The following is a 26,418-nucleotide window of genomic DNA, read 5'->3' on the forward strand; positions in this document are numbered from 1 at the left end:
AGACCAGACTTATTCCACCAGTCATCCTGTATTTGGCATGACATTTTAGTTAGGCTTGTGTATATTGAGGGATGAACTGGAACCAAAATTACCTGATGAAATTAGACTACTAGCTATATAAAGCTATATAAACTATAAAGTGGAACTAAACTGAATTAAAAAAGAGCCAAGAGTGGGCACACATTGGGACTAGAATAAATAAACAATTTCTGTAATTTTCAGATTGTAGATGAGTTCTGTGCTTTGATCATTTATACATTACTTGACGTCACACAGTTTTGCTAAACAAAACGTTTTTAGCCCTGAAACATGACTGTCATGAAGGACGATCGTTCCATTATATTATTATTATTATGGCTACAAAGGGTGTTTTGTGAGTACCAGAGCCTTAGATATAGACAGAGTTATGTAGAACTCTTCTATTACATGGCTCTGGTGAGTAGGCCTACCCTCTAGTCTAAGGTACTAGTGAAGTTATTATAATTTGAATTAACAACATCAAGTATCAATTTCATATTAAGTTGAACTGACAAAAGACTGTTAACTTTATAGGTTAGTTTACTTTAGTTACATTTTCAACTGTGGTCTGTACAATTGTATGATCTGTAGTCTGTACAATAATCACAAATATCACTGTCCACAATTGCGGTTGCCAGTGACAACCAACTATCCATTCACAGTAGTGATGTCCGTTCGGGCAATGGGATTTTATTTAGAACAGGGAAGTGACGTCGTGCATGGTTTGGAGCCCGGGGGGCACTAACAATATTCGCTAACGGCGGTGTGTGTGTATATTTACTTACAGCTAGGAGACCACCGCATGCATCATCATATTGCCCACCACCACGACCTACACACGGGTTTAGACGACCCCAAACGGGAGGAGAGCCATGACGCCCTTCATGTCGCTGTCCCTTTCCACTCTCTTAAAAAATACGGAGTGTCTGCAGAAGCTGTCTGTTGTCTGTAATGTCCTACAGCAGAGGAGGCTCTTCTTCAGACACCCATCATCAGAGCCCAGGACTCTAGTGTGTAAACGGGACTTTGGAGTGGGACATGTGTGGGCACCACGACCCCAGCATGGTGCCAACAACACCACAGCAGTGCCATTTTGTACCAGCAGCTCTTCAGGTGGCCAAAACATGAGCGACTGGCTGTGGTCTGTTTACCACCAGACCAAAAGAGAAACCGAAGGTAAGAAAGAATGTATAGACTATATTAGACTTATAGGGGTCATCTCTGACTGACTGCCTCAAACATGACTGCATGTAAACTCTACTTGTAGTTAAACAAATTTACAATAAAATACTACTACTAATAACATAATCATCATCATCATCATCATCATCATCATCATCATCATCATCTTGACCTGTGGAATACTGTTGATTAGCCCCTTTTGGAACCCTCGGTTACCTTTTCTGTGTCATACCGCCGTCCAAAATACAGAAAAGGTAACCAAGGGGCTACCTGTTGATTATGGTACAGTTGAAATGGAAGTTATGGAACTCCCACTTTAATTCCTATTCAAGAGGCAAAATCAATGTACAGTAGCCTACTATGGATGTATGTACATTATACACCCCTTTCAGGTGTTGAACTAGACACAAGACTGAGTTTAACTCCTGTGTGGAAAAGTGCTGAACAGTTACCAGCAGCTGCAATAGAAAAGTTAATAACTAGAGATGCACAATATTGTCATTTTGGCCTATATCGTTATCCGATAATAAAAATATCGGTGAAATATATCAGAATTATTTTGATATCAGTTCGATACAGAATATTAATTCATTTCTAATGGCATATCGCCCAATATCGATGTACCGATAATATGGTGCATCACTATTAATAACCATAACCACTCCCTGTCCTCCCTTATAGATTTGATTCCAGTAATAACAAAGAATTCGGTTAACCCCGACAACATCTTTGCCAACAACGAGATGAACCTGGACGACATTGAGATTTATGGCTTTGACTATGACTACACCCTGGCATTCTACTCCAGTCAACTGCACACACTGATCTTCAACATTGCACGTGACATCCTCGTCACAGAAAAAAGGGTGCGTTTACACACACGCACGCACACACGCACGCACGCACGCACTCACACGTTTGTGTGGTGGGGTTTAGCTGTGACCGTGTGCATTGTGTTTGTGTGTGTGTGTATGCATTATGGGTGGGTATGTACTGCTGCTGTGGGACTGTGTGTTCTCTCTCTTCTGTTCCATTTCTTCTCTGACACAACACAACAACACGCATGTCTCACGGCTCCAGGTTCCAATCCTGGCAGAATCAGTCCTGTTAGCGAAACTGTGTGACGTCAAGTAATGCACTGTAAATCGGTGGTTTTCAACCAGTGGTCCTTAAGGCGGTTCCAGGTGGTCCCCAGCTAAATTGAGAGTTGGTAACCAAATGGACCCTTATAGATCTTTAACTTGAGAGGCCAACTGTCATCAAAATGGTGGTCTGTGGCTCAAATCCACAATAAATAATGGACCTTGATATGAAAAGGGTTGAAAACGAAATGATCAAAGCACAAAACACAATCTGCCCCCCCCCCCCCCCCCCCCCAAACCCCTGGTTCGACAGCCTCTTTTATGTGTAACATATAATGAGGTTAGTTAGCGGTAAGACTAACCTCATTATATGTTACACAATACACATAGACCCGGACACATATTATAACCTCAATCTGAAAATTACAGAAATTTCAATCTAAGACACGTTTGCTGTGTTTCTCTCCACTGGTTCTCTACTGGATTTTCTTATTTTCTTATCTGTTGTTTATTTTTTTGTTGATGCTCACAATAACGTATTTTTATTTCTAATCTAGTACCCAGAGGGCCTCCGGGACTACGAGTACATTCCTAATTTTGCTGTCAGGGGCCTGCACTATGACGTTCAGAAGGTGAGATCTACACCATTGTCTGTTTTTAAGCCACTCAAAAAGTAAAACATTGACATTTAAATGGTTCCAGCATCTTCTTGTTAAGAGCCTAGCTCTTTCAAATGGTGGTCTTCCGCACAATCACAAAATGGAGCCATTAATCCATTCACTGACTTTGCTCTGTCTAGGGCCTACTGATGAAGATTGATGCCTTTCACTACATCCAGTTGGGAACAGTGTACAGGTATGCATGGCAACGCATAGTGCATAGAACAGATTGAGCATGCTTTTTTCCTGACACGGTAAAAAATATAATCACTTATTCTGCAGGGGTCTCAATCCTGTACCTGACGAGGAAGTTATTGCCATGTATGAGGGCAGCCATGTCCCTCTAGAGATTATGAGTGATTTCTATGGGAAGGTAAAACGGCAATACACACACAATACATTCCATACTACTACAGTGTGACTGAGATTACTAACATTGTTCTTTTACTAATATTATTATTACTGCAGGATTAAGGCACGTTTCCCTGCACGGATTGTGCAAATTCATGTCCCATGAAACATTTTTAATCCAGGCTAAAACCTACTGCGTGCAGTGTGTGGACAGTCGCAGTGCTCAGAACTTACAGTAGCTTTAGAGTGTACCAATAAATCTTGACCCTCTGATGTATCGGTCACATACACACATTGGCAAATAAAACTATGTAATACAATGTCTAGTATGTTGTTTTTCATTTGAATGGTGGTGTTTTTTGCTTTTCCTGCAGAGCTCCCATGGCCTCACCATGAAGCAGTACATGGACATCTTCTCCCTGCCTGAGATGACCCTCCTGTCGTGCGTCAATGACTTCTTCATGAAACACAACATTGACTATGAGCCCGTCCATCTCTACAAAGATGTGAAGGTACTGTACAGTATTCATTGCAAATATTCTCCCACTCTGTTTAACGATCTCTGTGGGGACCTGGATTCTGTTAGATGTTTGGTTATGGTATTCAGGAATTCAAAGTAGGGATGTGCGCAGCCACAAATTTCACTGATGTTAAATAAGGATATTTTATAACCAACTAAATGACTAGTCTAAAATAAAAATGAAGCAGATCTGCAAAGTATCAACCAGCGCAAAACTAAGTATGAACCACCCGTACAAATCAAAATCAGTTGTTCAAGTAAAGTCTAAAGTGTATTCATTCTGACAACAATTAGAAAATGAGAAAAATCAACATCTTTCTCATGTCAAATCCAAACGGGGAAATAACAAAAACATTGCATGGATGCACCTGGGACGTATCCTCAGTGATGTATCCCATGGTCATCAGGGTTTCGGGTCTCTGGAACATCATACCCCTCACTCAGGCGACCCAGCCGGGGTGATCAAGTCCCGATTTACGTCAGTAGCTACCCTCAATTATTCCCACTAGGGCAAAACCAGGGCCACACAATCCGTTGGAACTACTCCAGAACAACTCTGCCAGGTCTGGGAGGTAAGCTTCTGGCGCATGGAAGGACTCGGCTCTGTGGGTTGACTCCTGTCCTGGCCCCTCCTAAGTCTCACCAGGTCCACTCCTGCTCTCACCAGGCCCAGGACCTGTGCGTTGCACCAGACACTTCATTCAGCGAGAAGGTGGTGCTGCGGGCTCCGCTTGCTGCTTGAATGGCCCTCTCAAAGGCCTCACCGAGGGTTTGTTGGGCTTCTTCCTCACGGAGGACACAGGCTGGGGCACTAACCCATACTGCTCACCCGGTTGCCGTCTACATTCCGGTGGTCACCAGACTATACCTGGTTGTCACATAGTCTATTCCTATGAGTCACTATAAATAGAAGAACTATAACAAAAAAAAATTCATTGGATGCACCTGGGATGTATCCTCAGTGATGTATCTCAAGGTCATCGGGGAAAAACATACTTGGTTAACTTTGCTGAATGGAAGAGCAAACATTCTGACTACATTATCAATTCCAGGCTGCTTATTTTTATATTTGGGAAGGTAGTATTTCCCCCCCAAATGTACCTGTGAGGCAGCAGCTAGCCAGCCACCATTTTACTAATGCTGAAAACAGCATGCTCAAAATAATACGTTACGGTTACGGTACTCGCAAGTGAGACACTAAAATGTAAAATCCCAACTAAAGGATCTAAAAAAAAGTCGATTATGACACTGGGCAAGTTGAAAGAGTCAATGTAATTATTTATAGGACCTCAACGGAAATAAGCCCTCCCTTTTAGACCAAGTATATGACTGTACTGTTTGCATTTCTGTCTAATAAAGCAGTGGTTTATTAACCAGTAGTCTGGGGACCACCACTTCCACCAGTGGTCCTTGAGGAGGTTCCAGGGGGTCCCCAGCTAAATGATGGAGAGGTGGTAACCAAATGGTCCAAATGGAGCCTTATAGATCTTTAACTCCTGAGAACGTAAAATGAAACCAAATGGCGTTTGGTTTAATTTTACCCTCTCAAGAGTTGTTATTTTGATTGACGTTTGCCTGTTATGCTAAGTTTCGGCCAGGTCTGAGAGGCAAGTGGAGGTCTGTGGCTCAAATAAAATAATAAATAATGGGCCTTGATATGAAAAGGGTTGAAAACCACTGTAATAAAGTATTCAATCAATCAATCAGTATAACTGTAACTGTCAACCAAGAACGTGTGTGTGGTAACGTGTGTCTGCACGTTGGGGACTGTCGTGACTCCGAGCATACTAGTCGGTGACATTTTAGGTGTGAAAAAAAACTGGTGTCTAATTTTAGAGCTCTGGCTGGCCTGCTTCAGAGCCTCCCAGCACCTGGCTCTGTTTTTTTCAGAGGGAGGGGAGCCCTCTGTTCTCACTCTGAGGGCGTGCGTGCGTGCGTGCGTGCGTGCGTGCGTGCGTGCGTGCGTGCGTGCGTGCGTGCGTGCGTGCGTGCGTGCGTGCGTGCGTGCGTGCGTGCGTGCGTGCGTGCGTGCGTGCGTGTGTGTGTGCTCGCGCTCGCTCTGAGGGCAGCTGTCTCCCCGTTCACTGTGGCCTTTGTACCGTAGCATGTTCTAATGCAGTGGTTCTGCGCATGACCGTGGCACAGAATGAGTTGTTAATAATAAACTGGAGGTTTTATCAACTGTCATTGACATTTTCCGAATTCTTATTTTATAAGATTAGTTAGCATTCCTCGGAAAGTTACGATTTTTTGGCTATGACTGCCTTCCAAAGTTGGCAGGCCCTGGGTAAGCCAACCCGGCTTACCCAGAGATTTTACACCAAGTAGCACGTCAGAAAATATAAAGAATGTATGTTTTCACACTTGACAGACAGACAGACAGACGGACACACACACACACACACACACACACACACCTGCCCAAATGAGCTCTTAACTGCCCTGAAAGACTGACCGAAGGGACAAAAGCAGATTCTAGCATCATCTCTTTACCTCGGCAAAGGGGAGTGAGCATTGTTGTTCAGTAGAAAGGGCTTATATAATATCCATTCCAAGTTTTATTAGCCTAACTTGTTGTCATTACATGTGACTGAGAGTTGGCTATTTACTTAATTGACATCTAATCACGTGAGGGACTCGTTTTGTGTTTGTTTCCGGTTTCCAGTTTTCCAATTTCCATTTTTTTCTTTTCCTTTTTTCACCCTTTTTGCCAGGTGAAGCCTGGCCTATTTTCGCTCGGGTTGGCTTTGAGGACCTAGTCATGATTGGCTGCCCCGAGTCTGAAACCATACTCTGAAACGCCGCCTAAGCCCTGAAGCCCTGAAAGGCCATAATGCAGAGGGTTTTTTTTTATATGTTTTTTTGTGGCTTTCCCCTTTATTTTATATTTTTTATGGATGGACAGACAGTAGGCTGACAGGAAATGGGGGGATGACATGCAGTAAAGGCCGTCGGAATCGGGAGTCGAACCCGCAGCACACTGCCAGACTGGATTACCAGCCAAGGTGCCTAGACCACTGAGCCACGGCCCAGGCCATAATGCAGAAGTTTTAACCCAGACTTTTGGCAACGCCGCAGTATAACTACGGCGGCTAATGTTATGAGCTAACTGGAGTTACAGAACAAAACACAGTGATTGAACCAACAAAAGCACGTCGGAAACGAACGCAAATAACGGCTGCGAGGTCGTCACAGAGAAACATACACGTTAAAATAATAACAACAAAAAATAATTGGGGAGAAAAGAAAAAAAAACGGGGGGACAGATGCACAACGGAGAGTGCTTATTTCACCTGGCAGTTAATGATACGCGTTTCATTCTTGTTTTCAAGTTATCGGTTAAAACATTGGTAATTGCCCTTCCTCACATGTAGTCCCCCCTCCAACCCACCCAAACTCTACCTCGTCTGTCCGTTCCAGTTTACAGCTAAACGATAGATAAACTGTTGTTCTTGGCTTGACTACTGACAAGCCATCAGAGACTTTTCGTCTCCCATCTCTACAAAGTGACCAGACAACAATTGAGGCTGTCTCTCTTGTCGGCTACTCGCATTTGTATTCAGAGATGCTACTCCTCCTGTCGCACAAACAATTTGCACTTCTTTGTGTTTGCAAACTCAGGTGTTTTCCTGCAGAACAAAGTGCTAGTATTCCAACCCTCCTGAATGCTGAACATTGTGTCTGTGAAGTCTTCGTTCCCCTGGCTGACGACTGTGTCTGTTTTTCACTTTCTCTCTTACAGGAGGCCATCGGAGATGTTCACGTAAAGGGCATCATGTATAGAGCCGTGGAGGCGGATATCGGTAATAAATGCAGAACATTCCCCTGAATGTCATTACTTTGTTTGAGCTGGTTATAAAAACGGGATGAAAATCAAATCTGTAGAATTTGACATGAAATGTGCCAAGAAGGAATAACAAGGCTGGTATTATTGTATTCATCATTCATATTGTCTGCACAAGGCCATGTCTCTTTACCTATTACGCTTTCTCTCTGTCTTTCTCCAGATAAATACATACAATATGGTGAACACAGTCAGGCGGTGTTGAACAAGCTGTCTGCATTTGGGAAAAAGATGTTTCTCATCACAAACAGCCCATTTGACTTTGTGTAAGTCCATCTTGTCACATCTGAAAAAGAGCGAAAATTCAGAATTGATCTTTTTTTTTTAAAGTTTTAATTTGGGTATGGGTGTTACTGGTCTTCCTTTCTACCCTACTTGTATCCTCAAAGGTAGATGTTGAGGACTGTCAGGTCCTCAACATCTACGTTCAAGCCAAGGTTCACTTTATTTGTCATTTCACATGTTTGCACATATACAGTAAAAACGTACACAGGACCACCAGTGTATCATCATATATACAGTACAGTTGTGTGTGTTAGGCTGCACAACAATGACACTTGGTTTTGAAAACCAACCAAATGCTATTTTCGTGCTCAGACACAGCCAGCCAGCCAGGCACGCAGCCAGGCACACACAAAGCTACTTAATGAAGTGGTTGCACCACTTGAAAATATTAACAGCTGAAGTGCATTTTATTTGGACAGTTTTCAGCAGTCTGACAGTCCCCGGTAAGCTGCGTTTGAGCCTTTCGAGTAGTCTTAATATTTCAAATACTAAGACTACTGTTGCCATGACTATCACTCACATTGGGGCTCTATTGACACTATGCTGACTTTTTTATGGAACACATGCACGAGCGTTTCACACAGTATCAAAAGATATCCAACTTGTGTCCTTGGTTACAGTCTCAGTCTTCATGGCAAGCAATACACTATAAAATGTTAAAAGCATTTTGTAGTTGTTAGCTGTGTTTATTCAAAACTAAGGAAACATGAGCACCATAGTGTGGGGTCGCACCAATGTCATTGCACGCTCCCTTTGTTGAACCTGAAGTGGCGAGAAGACGTGAAGTGGGACTTTTTGCCCACGTCCTCTGAGGCTGGTAAATCCTGACTCCTCCGGTAGAATTGGCAACCCTTAACCTCAACCATGGCCCTAAATTGGAAATCCCTAACCCTAACCATGGCCCGGCCCCTAACCCTAAATTGGCAAATCCCTAACCCCAGCCATTTACAATTTAGCATGGTCCTAGTGGTCCAGGCGCATGCCACGTATAGGCTCTGGCCTGACAGAGCGTTGCGCGATCGAGTCCCGTTCATGACGACCTTTGCTGCATGTCTCTTCCCTTCTCTCTCTCCCTCTTTCCTGTCCGCCTTCACTGTAACCATCGATAAAGGCACAAAAGCCAAAAACAAATCTAATTTTAAACTAAACTTAAACTATCTCTGACCTTAACGAGATTTGATTGAGAGCTTGCCATCGCGCAAATTCCAGCTTTTCACCAGAGGAGAAAACCCATTTTTTTCTCCTTTCCCCCCAAAATGAGTTAATAGCACAGGCGGACTCTTCACATACTAGAGCATGTCTGAAATAAGTGTCAGAGCTGAAATCAACATGTAAATATGAAATAAATGCTTAAACACAGAGACCACAGAAGTGAACCTTTCAAGCCTGTTTTCTCAACTCGCTGTTTACTGCAAGACATTACTCTCTAAGCCATATCTCCAAAACTGGTGGGTCAAACTGAACAACTAATATGTCAATTTGAAGCTATGATTCCCTGCTTTCATGACATGAAAAAATGGAAATTCAAAAAAATCCAATGGCAGTCCCTCAGTCAAATTTGGTCACATATATAGGTGCAGTTTGTCTGGGTTGGTACGCAGCCTGGAATAATAATAAAACAACAAATATTTCAAATATTTATCTCCACTCATTGCAGTGTTTTTTGTCACTGTATATACATATGCACACATACGTGCAATTGGTCCTCTGCATTTACCCAGCCTACGGCGCAGCCATTCCGAGGCGCTCGGGGGAGCTAGCTCAGGGACACAGCGACACATTGCTGGCTTGGCCTGGAATCAAACCTGCGAAAACCAGGAACCGTAAAGTAATTTGTAACAGACCACTTTGTGCTCTAATGCAAGCAGCGAAACTACTTGATGTATTGAATCGGTGGGTTTACCAAGTTTGCTGGAAGAGCTTTTTGCTTATTGTACTTAATTACAATAGTTTGATATTGATTGATATCACTGACCACTACTACTGCACACTGCACTATCCATTGACCTGATGCAACACAGAACCCTCATGAGAATTGTGCAGATATTCCTGATGCTGAGCTGTTGTTTGTTTTCCCCCATGCAGGAACCGGGGAATGAGCTACATCGTAGGGAAAGACTGGAGGGACCTGTTTGATGTGGTTATTGTGCAGGCTGACAAACCTGGTTTCTTCAACGACAGGAGAAAGTAAGAATCCGTGCGTGCGTGCGCGTGTGTGTGTGTATACAAAGTTACAGTCTTTCATCTTAGTTGCATAATTTTGAAACTGCGTGCGTGTTTGTGATTTAATACACTAGGTGGCAGCAGAGGGCAATTGTCCTTTCTCAACTCACCTGAGTATCAAGAGAGAGAGGGCTCTATTTCCGTCCATGCTAAACCCCTTATCCCTAAACCTCTTTGCCTTTTTTACTAATTTGAAAATAATTTTTGAATAGTTCGATCTATAAGCAATGTGTTGATGTACATCGGCTTAGTTGAGCAATTTTTTTTTAATGTTTTTCAAAATAGTAGTAGTTTAGGGATAAGGGGTTTAGCACTGACAAAAATAGGGCCCAGAGTCTTTAGTGAGAGTAAAATTATATATACATTGAACATTATATTCATACTCTAGGTGCTTGAGAACACTCACCCACTCGCGTGCGTGCGTCAATCATGATCGAGCGGGGGCGGGCCTTGGTGTGCGTGCTGTTGGCCTGTACACTTTTTGGAAAAAGTTCTTCCTCCTTATATTATAATAATACCTGATGATCATGTTATAGAGTGGAAAGAAATCGTGGCACTCCATCTTTAAGTTTGTGTATTTTCTGTAGACCTTTCAGACGAGTGACATCCAAAGGGGTGCTGCTTTGGGACCGGATTCACCACTTGGAGAAAGGACAGATCTATAAGCAGGTGTTGTGTACCAGCACACACACACACACACACACACACAGTCACACACAGTCACACACACACAGTCACACACACACAGTCACACACACACAGTCACACACACACACACACACACACACACACACACACACACACACACACACACACACACACACACACACAGTCACACACACACACACACACACACACACACACACACACACACACACACACACACACACACACACACACACACACACACACACACAGTCACACACACACACACACACACACACACACACACAGTCACACACACACACACACACACACACAGTCACACACACACACACAGTCACACACACACACACACACACACACACACACAGTCACACACACAGTCACACACACACACACACACACACACACACACACACAGTCACACACGCACACACCCCTGTTGAGTTCTGGTCCTTCCAGACATCCAGAAAGACAAGAGTTTAATGGAAATTCATTACAGATACCGATGTTTAAAATTACAATTCAGCAGATAGTCGATACTGATACCGATATGTTTATTTAGTTTTTGTTGTTTTTATTTCCCCCTTTTGTGCCAGAGAAACAAATTCATCTTCAATACAGGAAATACATTTTTAGAATCTACAAATTGGTATAGGCTACAGATAACCAACATAGCCAACGCAAAATGTATGCTTTTCAACAACAAATAAATATCGGCTATACTGCCATTGGTTAATGTCAGTTTTAGTTGCCGATACCGATATTGACCGATAGCGGCAAATATCGGCCGATACATTGGTGCATCCCTAATCACCCCTCTTTTGGTCCGTTTGTTTGTTTGTTTGTTGCTTGTGATTCAGGGAAACCTGTATGAGTTCCTGAGGCTGACAGGGTGGAGGGGGTCCAAGGTGCTCTATTTTGGAGATCACATCTACAGTGACCTGGCTGTAAGTAGGCACAGTTATTATCTCATGCACTCTCATGTCTTGTTATGTCAGCTGTGTTTAGTGTTCAATGTCCGGGGACTACGGATGGAAATTGGCATCTCTACTAAATACGGTGTATTTACGCTAAAGTCTCATGTAATGTTCATTAAAAAGAAGCAGAAATAGCAGATCTAACAAGCTTAAAGCGTGTCAAGAAAGTGAAAATATGTTGTTCCAGGGACCCCCCAGAAGCAAAGATTTGAGTTAAAAATGTTCGCTGTGAAACTATATATATTCAAAGATTTGCGCCACGTTTTCAAGATTAAAAACAAATGGCAGATCTACAAGCTCGTAGCGCAGCACTCAGTGCCGTACTATGCGCTTGTAGATCTGCTATTTTTCAATTGCTAAAGTATAACATAATCCTTAAAACACCAAAAGGGGTTCCTGTCCTCAATGGGTTAAGTCATTTGGTTTATGTCCTCTCATTGGGTATGACGGGTGTCCTCTCTGCGTCTGTGTCCTCTCATTGGGTATGATGGGTGTGTCCTCTCTGTGTCTATGTCCTCTCATTGGGTATGATGGGTGTGTCCTCTCTGCGTCTGTGTCCTCTCATTGGGTATGATGGGTGTCCTCTGCGTCTGTGTCCTCTCATTGGGTATGACGTGTGTCCTCTCTGCGTCTGTGTCCTCTCATTGGGTATGATGGGTGTGTCCTCTCTGTGTCTGTGTCCTCTCATTGGGTATGATGGGTGTCCTCTCTGCGTCTGTGTCCTCTCATTGGGTATGATGGGTGTGTCCTCTCTGTGTCTGTGTCCTCTCATTGGGTATGATGGGTGTGTCCTCTCTGTGTCTGTGTCCTCTCATTGGGTATGATGGGTGTCCTCTGCGTCTGTGTCCTCTCATTGGGTATGATGGGTGTCCTCTCTGCGTCTGTGTCCTCTCATTGGGTATGATGGGTGTGTCCTCTGCATCTGTGTCCTCTCATTGGGTATGATGGGTGTCCTCTCTGCGTCTGTGTCCTCTCATTGGGTGTCCTCTGCGTCTGTGTCCTCTCATTGGGTATGACGTGTGTCCTCTCTGCGTCTGTGTCCTCTCATTGGGTATGATGGGTGTCCTCTGCGTCTGTGTCCTCTCATTGGGTATGATGGGTGTCCTCTGCGTCTGTGTCCTCTCATTGGGTATGATGGGTGTCCTCTGCGTCTGTGTCCTCTCATTGGGTATGATGGGTGTCCTCTCTGCGTCTGTGTCCTCTCATTGGGTATGATGGGTGTCCTCTGCGTCTGTGTCCTCTCATTGGGTATGATGGGTGTCCTCTGCGTCTGTGTCCTCTCATTGGGTATGATGGGTGTCCTCTGCGTCTGTGTCCTCTCATTGGGTATGATGGGTGTCCTCTGCGTCTGTGTCCTCTCATTGGGTATGATGGGTGTCCTCTCTGCGTCTGTGTCCTCTCATTGGGTATGATGGGTGTCCTCTCTGCGTCTGTGTCCTCTCATTGGGTGTCCTCTGTGTCCTCTCATTGGGTGTCCTCTGCGTCTGTGTCCTCTCATTGGGTATGACGGGTGTCCTCTGCATCTGTGTCCTCTCATTGGGTATGACGGGTGTCCTCTCTGCGTCTGTCCTCTCATTGGGTAAATGGTGCATTTATATAGCGCCTTTATCCAAGGCGCTTTACATAGATAGCATTACATTCACCCATTCACACACACATTCATACACCGATTGCGGTGGAAACCATGCAAGGCACCAACCAGCACATCAGGAGCAATTAGGGGTTCAGTGTCTTGCTCAAGGACACTTCGACACCAACTCTGGGGGAGCCCGGGTTCGAACTGGCAACCTTGCGGTTACCATCCAGCCACTCACTCTACCCCTGAGCCATCGCCGCCCCCGGGTATGACGCGTGTCCTCTCTGCGTCTGTGTCCTCTCATTGGGTATGACGCGTGTCCTCTCTGCGTCTGTGTCCTCTCATTGGGTATGACGGGTGTCCTCTCTCTGCATGCAGGATCTCACTCTGAAGCATGGCTGGAGGACGGGCGCCATCATCCCCGAGCTGAGGAAGGAGATAAAGATCATGAACACGCAGCAATATGTCCACATGATGACCTGGCTGCAGTCGCTGACCGGACTCATCGAACACATGCAGGTCAGATCACAATCAATCGGCAAGAACGTGATTTGATTTATTTAGTACGATGTAAAAAACAAAATACAAAAACAAACGGTACACCAAAGATAAAAAGAAAAGTGCCAGGAGGAGACAAGAAGCCCAAAGGGCCTATATGAGGCCTATACCTATGTATATCACAATAAGAAATATGAATCTACTGTATATAATTTACAAATGACATGATTGCAGTATAAATACTTACCTACCGGTATATACAATTAATAATATTAGCCAACATAGTTGGCAGATTTTAGAGGATGTCAATTCCATAGAGCAACCAAGCAAACAGTGAATAGAAAAAACAAACAAACAAAAAAAAACAATAGTAGGTTTATTAGTGTACCCTAGGGGTACATTTTTCCCTTGTTTAAAAAGCAGGTGGCTTGCGCACATCCAGTTCCTGGCTGGTGCTGGACTAAGGTAGATACATACAGTGAAGAAAGTAGTCCGCACACAGGCTTTGATCCAGTAGTGTTTTATTGTATTTTAACCCATTTTGACCTGAGATCAGATTCTAAAAATGTCTGTTTGAAAATGATTTTTTTCAAAATGTTCAAAAATAGCAGACCTACAAGCTCATATTTAAAATACAATAAAACCCTACTGGAGCAAAGCCTGTGTGCGGACTACTTTCTTCACTGTACATTTTTCCCTTAACACCAAGTCCATGCACCACCAAGTCCATTCGTCCATGCTAAACCCCTTATTCCTAAACTTCTTTTTTTTTTTTTAATAGTTCAAATAGTCGATCTACAAGCTCACAACGTGTTGATGTAGATCGGCTAGTTGAACAATTTTTACTGTTTCAACGCCATGCCCGAGAAAACGAGATTAATCTACCTTTGTCCAGGACGCCACGCCCGAGAGAACGAGATTTGATGAATATGTTAATATAAAAAGGCAAAGAAGTTCAGGTATAAAGGGTTTTAGCACTGACGGAAATAGGGCCCTAAATCTCTTTGCTATAGCCGACCTGCTGTTTTCACCAAATGGGTGAACACTAAGGGGACACTAAGGTTTGTGTGGTTATTTATTATACATAAAGAATTAGCTAGATGGCCTCAGGGCTGAAACATGAAAATGAATGAATGTTCACTGATGAATTGTGCGAAGTGTGTGCTTCGAGCCGCTCATCTTCTCTTCTGTTGTGAAACAGGTCCACAGGGATCCATCTTCCCGAGCTGTTGTCCAGGAGTGGATCAAAGAGAGAGAGAACATGAGGTAAAGAACATTTTGTTTGTCCACCACAACATATTGCGCTTTTTGAGCTCTCAGAAACATTTACTGCTGCACAGAAGCAGAGTTAGTTAGTGCATTGTCCACAACACATACAAGGAATTAGACTTGGTAGGCTGCTGCCAATGTAGAAACAACATTCGTTTTGGTAGACCATTACCTACTTCTCGACAAACTGCATTCCATTGGTCTCTCAAGAGAGTCCGTTCTCTGGTTTAACTCATATCTCCACCTTAGACGTCAGTGGGTCTCGAGTCGTATCGGGCGAACCGATCTGAATTTATGGTTATGGAGAAAGGCGTACCCCAGTGTTCTTCCCTGGGTCCTCTGCTGTTCTCCATTTTTATTAATGACCTGCCCACAATTTCTTCTGACTGCCACATTCAATTATATGTCGATGACACAGTCATCTATTCCTCAAAATCTCCCTGATACACTGAATTTCCCTAATTCAGTGTACACTACAGGCTGCCTTTGATGCAGTTCAAAGATGGTTTTACCTCAACAAGCTGATATTGAAAAAGTCCTTCAGTATGCTTTTTTCCACAAGACCAACTCCTTTACCTTTATCTATTACATTTGCTGATGGCACACAAATAGAAAAGGTGTATCTCGGCCTCTGGCTCAACCCTCAACTCTCATTCAAGTCTCATATTACCTCTGTTGTCCAAAAAGTAAAATTCAGCCTGAAAGTACTATCGATCCATTAACTGTTTCACCCTTCAGGTCAGAAAAAGAATGATCTCACAATGAATCCTCCCAATATTAGACTATGCTGACATTGTTTATCAAAATACTTCTGAAACAAACCTATCCTCTTAATGTAACGTAACAATCTTTGTAGATGTATACTGAGGTGTCCTTATATGACCCACCACTGTGTTATGTATACGAGTCTCTTAACTGGTACCACTTAAATCCTGAAGGCACTTTCACTGGCTGCTATTTATCTTTAAATGCATTTACTTTAACTACCCTGAATATCTAAAACAATATGTGCATTCCTTCAGCTCACCATATAAGCTGAGGCATACAGAGTGTCCTTACCTCATTGTCCTTCAGCTCATATAACCTGAGGCATACACAGTATCCTAACCTCATTGTCCTTCAGCTCATATAACCTGAGGCATACACAGTATCCTTACCTCATTGTCCTTCAGCTCATATAACCTGAGGCATACAGAGTGTCCTTACCTCATTGTCCTTCAGCTCACCATATAACCTGAGGCATACAGAGTATCCTTACCTCATTGTCCTTTAGCTCACCATATAACCTGAGTCATACAGAGTGTCCTTACCTCATTGTCCTTCAGCTCACCATATAACCTGAGGCATACAGAGTATCCTTACCTCATTGTCCTTCAGCTCATATAACCTGAGTCATAAAGGAGTGTCCTTACCTCATTGTCCTTCAGCTCATATAACCTGAGGCATACACAGTATCCTTACCTCATTGTCCTTCAGCTCATATAACCTAAGGCAGAGTATCCTTACCTCATTGTCCTTCAGCTCGCCATATAACCTGAGGCATACACAGTAACCTTACCTCATTGTCCTTCAGCTCACCATATAACCTGAGGCATACAGAGTGTCCTTACCTCATTGTCCTTCAGCTCATATAACCGGAGGCATACAGAGTATCCTTACCTCATTGTCTCCACCAACGTCAGAAAATAAGTTTGCTGACGTGCTGTCAATTACAAAGCTCCTGACGATTGGAACAATCTTCCCAGTTCCCTTATGGCTCGTACTCACTGTACGATATTTGCTCCGATTATGCTGTCTGGGAGCATTTTTGGTGCTTGCGGACAAAACTCCCGATCTGACGCAAGATCAGGCTTTGGTCGCCAAGGTTTTGCTCGCTGTGTGTGAATTGTGAAAGGCTCTGCGAGAAGATATAGCGCAGATAAAAACGCTCGCCGATGCCTTCCCGACCGTTTCTGAATATCTAGCAGGTTTGAAATTTGGCTCTCTCACCGACTGGACATCCTACAGTATGAAATGGGTTGTGTCTGTCGACTGTTGATAGATGATCAGATGATAATGTATATAACCTTTATTCCTTGGGTAAATCACTGTGTCGTACATATTGGTAGCTACGTATATTAGCCCAATGTTGCTGTTAAATAGTCAAAACTTAAGCATTTCACTTGAATAATGTTGATAAAACCGCATCAGAATAAACAGTGCAGAGCAAACTTTGTGTGTGTGTGTGTGTGTGTGTGTGTGTGTGTGTGTGTGTGTGTGTGTGTGTGTGTGTGTGTGTGTGTGTGTGTGTGTGTGTGTGTGTGTGTGTGTGTGTGTGTGTGTGTGTGTGTGTGTGTGTGTGTGTGTGTGTGTGTGTGTGTGTGTGTGTGTGTGTGTGTGTGTGTGTGTGTGTCCGTCCTAGTCCCAATGAAAATCAAGATTTAACGTCCTGCCGCGCACGTAGGCTATACTCTATCACAAACATTTTGCCCTGTGTAGCCTGGCTATTCCTGTGTGTGTGGCGTGCACACAGAGAGAGAGACCGACCTGTGTCGGTCTATCACGGCATCCTGCACCGCTGCACGTGCGTGAGATGTCAAAATGAATTGAAAAAAAAAAAAAATGATGTAGCCTATATGTATCAGGTCTGGATTGCATCGTGGTGAACTCTTGCAGTGTGTGATGCCTAGTCGGCTATCAATCGTTTAGTGTGAAAGCCACACAGATATAATGACAGTCTATTTAAAAAAAAAGACTCCTGTGGTGTGAAATACATAACGATCTGATGACTCGCCGACAACTTTAAAACTCCTACAGTGTGTAGGGGCCATTAGATCCATTAACTCCTTCAATATCTTTAAATCGTCTATCCTTACTCATCTTCAAATACCCTGCTTCTAATATGCCTCTGATTGTTCCCTCTGTGTCTTATAAACAAGCCTGTGAATACCGTGTAATTTAACATCCATGCTGCATGTGCACGTTTATATTCGTGTATTCATTTAATAATGTTATTAATGCATGATACCATATGTATCTTCATATGAATACATTGATGCATGGAGTCTCTTATTCTATAGGTGATTAGGTGGGGTGGATTCTATGGGTGATTAGGTGGGGTGGAGATTCGGTGGGGTGGATTCTATGGGTGATTAGGTGGGGTGGATTCTATGGGTGATTTGGTGGGGTGGATTCTATGGGTGATTAGGTGGGGTGGATTCTATGGGTGATTAGGTGGGGTGGATTCTATGGGTGATTAGGTGGGGTGGATTCTATGGGTGATTAGGTGGGGTGGATTCTATGGGTGATTAGGTGGGGTGGATTCTATGGGTGATTTGGTGGGGTGGATTCTATGGGTGATTAGGTGGGGTGGATTCTATGGGTGATTAGGTGGGGTGGATTCTATGGGTGATTAGGTGGGGTGGATTCTATGGGTGATTAGGTGGGGTGGATTCTATGGGTGATTAGGTGGGGTGGATTCTATGGGTGATTAGGTGGGGTGGATTCTTTGGGTGATTAGGTGGGGTGGATTCTATGGGTGATTAGGTGGGGTGGATTCTTTGGGTAATTAGGTGGGGTGGATTCTTTGGGTGATTAGGTGGGGTGGATTCTATGGGTGATTAGGTGGGGTGGATTCTATGGGTGATTAGGTGGGGTGGATTCTATGGGTGATTAGGTGGGGTGGATTCTATGGGTCTGGGTGATTAGGCGGGGTGGGAGCGGCCAGTTTCGGGAGAGCTTTCTGTTTTTGTCTGTTTAATGCATGGATGTATTTGTTGCATTATTTTGTCTAGTGTATTTTCTGTTGGACCCCCTCCCTCGAAAAGGAGATGGTATACATCTCAAGGGGATATCCTTTCAATAAAGGTTCATAATTTATTGACAGGTCCCAGACCAAGGACATCTTCAACGAGCAATTTGGAAGCCTCTTCCGGACGTACCACAACCCCACCTACTTCTCGCGCCGCCTGTCGCGCTTCGCTGACATCTACATGGCCTCCATCAGCTGCCTGCTCAACTATGACTTCCAGCACACCTTCTTCCCCCGCCGCACCCCCTTGCAGCACGAGTCGCCCTTCTGGCCTGAGCAGAGGCCTGCCACAGCCCCCAGCCCCACAGGACCACCACAGCAGCCTGAGCAGAGGCCTGCCCACAGCCCCCAGCCCCACAGAACCACCACGGCAGCCTGAGCAGAGGCCTGCCCACAGCCCCACAGGACCACGGCAGACTCTGAGTAAGAGGGCCCAAAGTGGGGTCTGGGGGTTCCAGGGGGTCCCCAGTAAAAGTAGTTTGAACCACACGATTAGACACCAGCACGCAACTGTCTGTTTTCATGTTTAAAATGTCATTCATAAAACGTAATTGTCCAAAACTGCTTAGAATGTATAGCAGTGCTTCTCAAAGTGGGGTCCAGAGAACCCCAGGGGTCCTTAGTAGATCATCAAATGATGATGATCTACTTTGGTATTTTGCACATTTGACTGGCACTTGCCTCACGATCCCGCCTAGTGTAATGGGAGGGAATGTGTTAATACTACGTCAAACTGGTGTTTTTTTCCCCAACCCGCACCACAGACCAATCAGAAGCCACGGGTCGATTTCACCCGTTTACATGTCCCGCCTACCTTGGAGATAGGACCCTGTCCAGAGTAGCGAAGTGACAAAAAAAAACACGGAACGCAGCGAAGCAGGCTGGAAACCAGGCTTGTGGGGAATACAAAAGACGCATGCTGCCTTCTGCTTGGCTTATATACTCTCTACACAATAGCATTCACGTAAAGCTCTGAATTGAGGAAATGCACATGCGTTGCCTCGCACTGTTGACGTTGAACCTGTAAATGAGGTTTTAGTCATGTTAATAACATAAGCTGGAAATTCTGTGTATTTTTTATAAAATATTAATATTTTTAAGCAGTATAGCACTAGTAAGCCAACCATCTTGAATCTATTCATTCAAAATATAATTAAGGCAGTCATGGGAGGTTTTTATCCAGAAAGAACTTAAGGCTTCTTTGTGTGTTTTGCTTCTTAGCCCCAATTGATTCCTCCCCACATACCGGTACATTTCTGTCTGTTGTCACTGCTGTTGTATCCTATACTACTGGCTCACCTGCCAGTGAGGAGCATTTGTTTGACTGGTAATAAACTCGCATTTGATACATCGAATTAACGCCACACTTTGCTGATTACAGAGAACTTTTAATTATAGTAAATCGGTTCTGAATTGGGTGCGGCATAGATGGATTAATGAGGCTGAGACACGGCGTGGCATGTTTTAGCAGCAACATTGATTAACTGGTAATGAAAACACAATTAACAGTCACAATTTGCGGATTACAGGAAATTTGAATTACAGATATTTGTTGACAGAAAGAGGACGTGTCTACTAGTTTACTGTACTATTGTAGCTATGTGTCTACTAGTTTACTGTACTATTGTAGCTATGTGTCTACTAGTTTACTGTACTATTGTAGCTATGTGTCTACTAGTTTACTGTACTATTGTAGCTATGTGTCTACTAGTTTACTGTACTATTGTAGCTACGTGTCTACTAGTTTACTGTACTATTGTAGCTATGTGTCTACTAGTTTACTGTACTATTGTAGCTATGTGTCTACTAGTTTACTGTACTATTGTAGCTATGTGTCTACTAGTTTACTGTACTATTAGCTACAGAGACAGATGAATGTCAGGACGGCGGCTAGTGGTGTCAAAATAATCGATTCAGCAACACAATATTATATAATATCAGTAAGACTCCCTGAGGGCGAGGCCGTGTGCATGCATCAGCCTGGGGGACGGCAGACTGCTGGGCGAGTGCTGGCGCTTTGGGATGGGAGGAAGGGTTTGAGGTCAGATGTAGAGTTGCCGGGCCGGCTCCATATATGCAGATCTAGATGATGATCCAGTCTTCTCCATGTATGGCTATCCAGGGTCAGTGTCGTGATCTTCATATATGGAGACGGCCATATATGGTGGAGTGACGTGTCAGGAGGCGTGATGTCACGAAGCGTGACCACATATGGAGGCGTGATGTCATGAGTCGTGACCAACTGATGGGAGATGCAGGTTTTTATAGTAAACTGCGACCTTCGGTCGCAATTTTTCTGAATAAAATATGTTGCTCAGTATATCTGACTGCTTGTATTGACTGATAACAAAAATGTGCCATGTTGTGCAGTAATATAGCAAAGTGTGATGCATGGTAGAATGTAATTGTTACCTGGTAAATGGTAATGGAATGAATAGAGTTGTGAGGGCAGTGCTGATGCACCTCTAACGGCGGCTAGGGATCAACAACATTCTTAGGACCAAGAATAAAATAGAATTTCTTTTTCTCTCTTTTTCTCCTCACACAAGGTCGTCTTTCTTTGGAGATGCACAACAGCACAAACTTGTTTTGATTTAATTCTTATTAGGCCTAACGTGTTTGGGAAACAATCAATTGCTGAATGTTGGAAGTGTTGTGTTCAGATTGAATGGATTTTGACAAATTGTTGATTGTTGACGCTGCTGTCAATGGGCCGGGTGCCAAAAACTAGACGAGCTCAAAGCTGGTCTTAAGTTGCGGCGCTAAATCTTTGGAGAAGATAGCGTTGCTCTCTGATATCGATAGACCACGCCTCGTTTTAAGATCAACACGCACCCACAGTGCATGCGCAAACTTGGCGCACAGCGTTATCTAATCACAGCAATGTGATCGAATCACTTCGAGACAGATTACATCTATTTGCCGTTTCAAGGACTTTCAATGACTGAAGCAAGAGACTTATTATTCATGGTAAAAAACAGTTTGGGGAACCACACTATAAACATACACCATCATACAGACTATTTAGAGGTATTCCTTATAGAGCGTCGCAGTCCCGCCCCCTGCGAGGGCACTGGAAGAGAATTCCCTATTCATGTTTCCATAGACGTTTCAAAACGTATTTATTTAAAGACCTGTAAGCCTCGGACAAAGCCAACAGCCGAGTTGACAAATCATGACAAATTTTCTTTGGCCCAAACAAATAATTTAAAAAGAAGAAAAACAGGGCAGGATACAACGCTTTTGTTAGAGTTTTCTTCTTTCTAATCATATTGTCATGATTTGTCAACTCCGCTGTTGGCTTTGTCCGACGCTTACAGGTCTTTAAAGAAATACTTTTTAAAACGTCTATGGGAAAAATGAATGGGGAATTCTCTTCTGGTGCCCTCGTCGTTCTGAAAGGGGGCGGGACTGCAACGCTCTATTGAGCTTTAACCTTTTTTTTTTCTTTTTTTTTTGTTGAGCGGTGTAGCTGCTCCAATGCACAGCTTTGTATGTCAGCCTGTCCGCTTGAGAACGGAATGTCCGTGACGTCGCCACGTTGACATCATCAAGACATCATCGTTGTGATGAAAGGCACCGCTCGCTTCACACAAGTGTGATTCTTTTTTCTTTAGTTACTGACAACTGGGAATAAACTGCACTTTTTTTTTTGTTATTTGTATTTTTGTTCCCCAAGGGGAAATTAGTTCTATGCATTCGACCCCTCGTATTAGAAGCAGTGGCGCCACCTACAGTACAGTATGGGTGCTTTGGGAGCAGTAACTAAGTGTTCGGTGTCTTGCTCAAGGACACTTCAACACAAAGCCAGGAGTAGCCGGCGATTGAACCGGGGACCTTCTGGCCGCTCTACTTCCTGAGCCAATTGCCACCCATACCTTTGTAAACAAGTCTTGTTCACCGAGTATTACTATTTACCAGTTTGCCAGTAAATATAGCAATGGTTGACATGTTTGAGGGTTTGATTATTTTTCAGCAAATGTGTGATATGTGTGATGAATGTCTCAAATGAGTAATTTGAGTAATGTAAAAGCTGATATGGATTGTATACTTTTTGAAAAAGGGAAATGCTTGAATAGCTTTGGCCACCTTTATCATAAGCATACGTGGCTCATGTATTTCTGGATTTCTTTCCAGTTGAGTTTTTACTTCTGCTGAAGTGTATTTTTATTTAGCTATTTATTAAAATGGTAGTGGTCCAACATAATTTGTGTCTTGTGTGATGTTCTAAATGTTGCTCTTGTTATTCGTTCTGGAGGTCATTTCATGTAATATAAAGGGTAGAGAATGTAATAAGACATAGGGTGTTTTCTTTCAAAATCACTTTTCTATGGTTATGTCAGTGGATTTGTTGGGATTAAACTGCCAAACCATGTTGGATAGCAATGTTCCTTATTGGTTTTCAAATAGACAGATTCACTATCTGGTATAAGACCTATATTCGAAATCCTGAATTGCCTTGTCCTTTCAACAAGGATTACAGATAAGCTGCTCCATAACCTAAGGCAGTGATTCCCAAACCTTTCCATACCAAGTAGGACCCCCACCCACATAGCCGTAGGCTCTGGCTGCAGCTGCACCACTATTGCAAAATGGCTTTACAAAAAATCTAAATAGACAATCCACAAACTCACGTTTTACAGTATGATGCGTTGTGAGCTTGTAGATTTAACTAGAAGTTCACGTGCCTTCTAGCTTACAAAAAATTAAAACAATTTAAATTCCCAAATTTGGGCATGTACAACTTCCTGGTCTCAACTGCGCATGTTTCGTTCCTTCCAGGGAGCAACATAGTCCACCATACGGTCTTCGCTTCCCGTCCTCTTTAGATAGTCCTTGGTTTCTGGGCAAGGAAGCTTTGAGAAGGAAAAGAAGTGGCCACGTGACACTGGCCATAACGTTTTTTCGCGATGTTTTCGGCAGAGCAGACCTCTCATTCTGTGGACCTTAATGACCAAGTGAATAGAAAAAACACAAATAAAAAGTATGTCATGACATCACAGGTTAATCTCTATTCCTTGAGCTTTGGGGCCTGTGGCTCCCCGGTTATATGAAAGCGTCCGACCGGGTGGTCTCAAACTTGCTGTGTGCACTTAGTCTGACCTTATTGTATGCTGGGACACCATATCTCCTTCCTGAAGGCAGCAACCTATATTCTCCATACAACACATGGCTAGTGTACTGTAGTAGTGTTTGAGGCGATGTTCCTTGCCAAGCTTAGACTGCTGCTATACGTGGATGTATATAGCCTCTGAAGTGGTTGTCCAACAATCTTTGAACAAATGTTCAGTTGTTGCAGCAGTTGTGACTTTTGCGCTGCAGACAAACATCCATACCAGGTGGTACAACGGTACTGGAGAACAAAAGAAGAATCCGTCTACTAGCACCGAAGGATCTCAAGACGGCAAAGGTTTTGTCTGATGTATTTATTCTTTGTGATCCTTGATAAAGATCCACAGACCATTTCTTCTAAGAAGAAAGGTTTTCATCAGAGGAGTGAGTTTACAGCTAAGGGGCTTCATACTTCCATTATCTTGATGGCTTGCAATTGTCTGAGCAAAGAGCATTTCACACTTGATCTCTAATAAATAGGATTATAGAATGTCTTGCTGTAGCCTAATCCAGCGGCATGCTTGATCATGCTTCCCCATCCATATCAAGAAAACTTGATATTTCCTATGCTATGGATAAGGTTCAGTGACTTTGTGAGATGCTGTAAATGGAGGGAATGACAGCTTTGTGCATTCAGAAATTAATTTCATATTGTTGCTCTCCATAAAAAAACCTTGAATCTGAACTTACCTTAAAGGAGCATTCAGTCATTTGGAAAACCACCCAGTCCGCCCCGGTAACAAAATGTGCACATGCACGCTCTACAGTGGGGGGAAGTGCAACAGGCCAACAGCATGTGCACCAAGGCCCGCCCCCACTCGATCATGATTGGAGGCATCCTGATTGGATGAAGGCTTTGCCACCCGCCACCAAAACTGAAACTAGGGTTTTTTGACCCCAGGGGCTCACTGGGGACAGGGAGGAACTCCTTATATGGTCAGCACACTCTATAGTAGGGAGGATTATCCAGAAAAAGAGAAAAAATAAGTGATATTTAGATTAAGTCAAATCACTGAATATACCTTTAATATTTATACAAATGCCCTATTGGCCTATTTTATAATTTGTCGCACAAAAGTAGCGAAAATAGGAGCGCACAAGCGCACAAGCTCCTTTTTTAACCGTGTCTGATCAAGTGAACAACATCCTTGGGGTTGGCCACATGGTCGACAAACGAGACATATTGAATGTCTCGAACGCTCCACTGTAGTCCAATCTGAGTCGAATCAGAGCTTTCTCTGGAGTGAGAGGACTTCCCAGTCGGTCTCTTCCAGCTTCCTCTATACATTGTTAGTTTGTAGATAGGCCCTATGCTATTTTTGGAAGAAAATACATAGTAAAACTGAATTTTGCCTATAATGACATGCCCAAATTAGGCATGCCAGATTGAAATTAGTTGAGTTTGTCTGTGGGGTTTATAGATATTCAACCTAAAAGTATCAACAAGAGCTTATTGCTAAATAATAACTACATTAGATCCATTGGAACACAGATTTTTTTCCCCATGTTTTGAAAAATAACTATTTACACAAGTTGCCTTGGCCTATAGAGCGTCGCAGCCCCCTCGAGAGACCCGGAAAATAATTCCCCATTAATTTTCCTCATAGACTTTTCAAAAAGTATTTATTTAAAGACGTTTACGCCGCGGACAAAGCCAACTCTTGTTGTGACAAATCATGACAATAAAGTGAATAAACACAATGTTTTGGGCCAAACAAATAATTAGAAAGAAGAAAGAAAACGGCAGGTTACAACACATTTTTTGTTTTTCTTCTTTGTAATTATTTGTTTGGTCCAAAATATTGTGTTTGTTGTCATGATTTGTCACGACTCGAGTTGGCTTCGTACTATGGGGGAAATGCATTGGGAATTATTTCCTGGGCCTGGCGTCGTCATGAAAGGGGCGGGACTGCGACGCTCTATACAGGCCTAATCCGCCCAACAGTATATATTATACTGTATATATTCTATTAGGCCTATACAATGCCATGCAATGTGTGACATAAAGGAACAAGAATAACCCAAAAGAACAGTGCTTCAATGAATGCATACACATTTGTGTGCAATCATCTGTGCTGTGGGTCGATCCCACAGACTGCAGGTGTTAATGAACATGGAGAGCATCGAGGGCTCCCAGGTGACATTGTTTGTTCCAAGTGTGGGGTGTTGATGAAAGGGAGGCCAGGGCGTCACTTGACATCAGAGGCCGGTAATGGCTAAGGGATCAAACTGTGATCTCGTCTCATTTACTCAGCTGCGGCTCAAGTGCCTGTCAGAGACAGAAGGCTTAGCTGTACAGATCCTCAGTGGGCACGAGAAGACCAGAGCCCAGCCTGTACCAGGAAATTACATAATTAAAGTTGGAG

General features: G+C 43.4%; 1 protein-coding gene across 2 annotated transcripts; it reads left to right on the forward strand.

Annotated features, from left to right (window-relative positions):
* Positions 1-717: 717 nt before the first annotated feature.
* Positions 718-23,147, forward strand: nt5dc3 (5'-nucleotidase domain containing 3). Of its 2 annotated transcripts, XR_013790121.1 has the most exons (15): positions 718-1,194; positions 1,882-2,066; positions 2,840-2,914; positions 3,082-3,137; positions 3,224-3,314; positions 3,667-3,804; positions 7,555-7,615; positions 7,820-7,922; positions 10,027-10,128; positions 10,752-10,833; positions 11,691-11,777; positions 13,762-13,902; positions 15,083-15,147; positions 19,016-20,543; positions 20,806-23,147. XR_013790121.1 is itself a non-coding variant. In XM_079502450.1 (14 exons), exons 1-14 carry the CDS (start codon positions 891-893, stop codon positions 19,317-19,319), a joined length of 1,794 nt encoding a protein of 597 aa, XP_079358576.1. In that variant the 5' UTR covers positions 718-890; the 3' UTR covers positions 19,320-23,147. The 2 variants fall into 2 exon arrangements, 1 of the variants encoding a protein (XP_079358576.1); XM_079502450.1 differs by having other exon boundaries at positions 19,016-23,147.
* Positions 23,148-26,418: the final 3,271 nt, after the last annotated feature.

The sequence above is a fragment of the Electrona antarctica genome, assembly GCF_951216825.1.
Source record: "Electrona antarctica genome assembly, chromosome: 5".
Taxonomy (NCBI): Eukaryota; Metazoa; Chordata; class Actinopteri; order Myctophiformes; family Myctophidae; genus Electrona; species Electrona antarctica.

Bases quoted from the DNA above. Each gene is read 5' to 3' on its own strand.
- nt5dc3 (XM_079502450.1), top strand. From the start codon at position 891: ATGACGCCCTTCATGTCGCTGTCCCTTTCCACTCTCTTAAAAAATACG. The intron at 3,315-3,666 runs GTAAAACGGCAA...CTTTTCCTGCAG, and splicing joins TGAGTGATTTCTATGGGAAG to AGCTCCCATGGCCTCACCAT. The intron at 15,148-19,015 runs GTAAAGAACATT...ATTTATTGACAG, and splicing joins AAAGAGAGAGAGAACATGAG to GTCCCAGACCAAGGACATCT.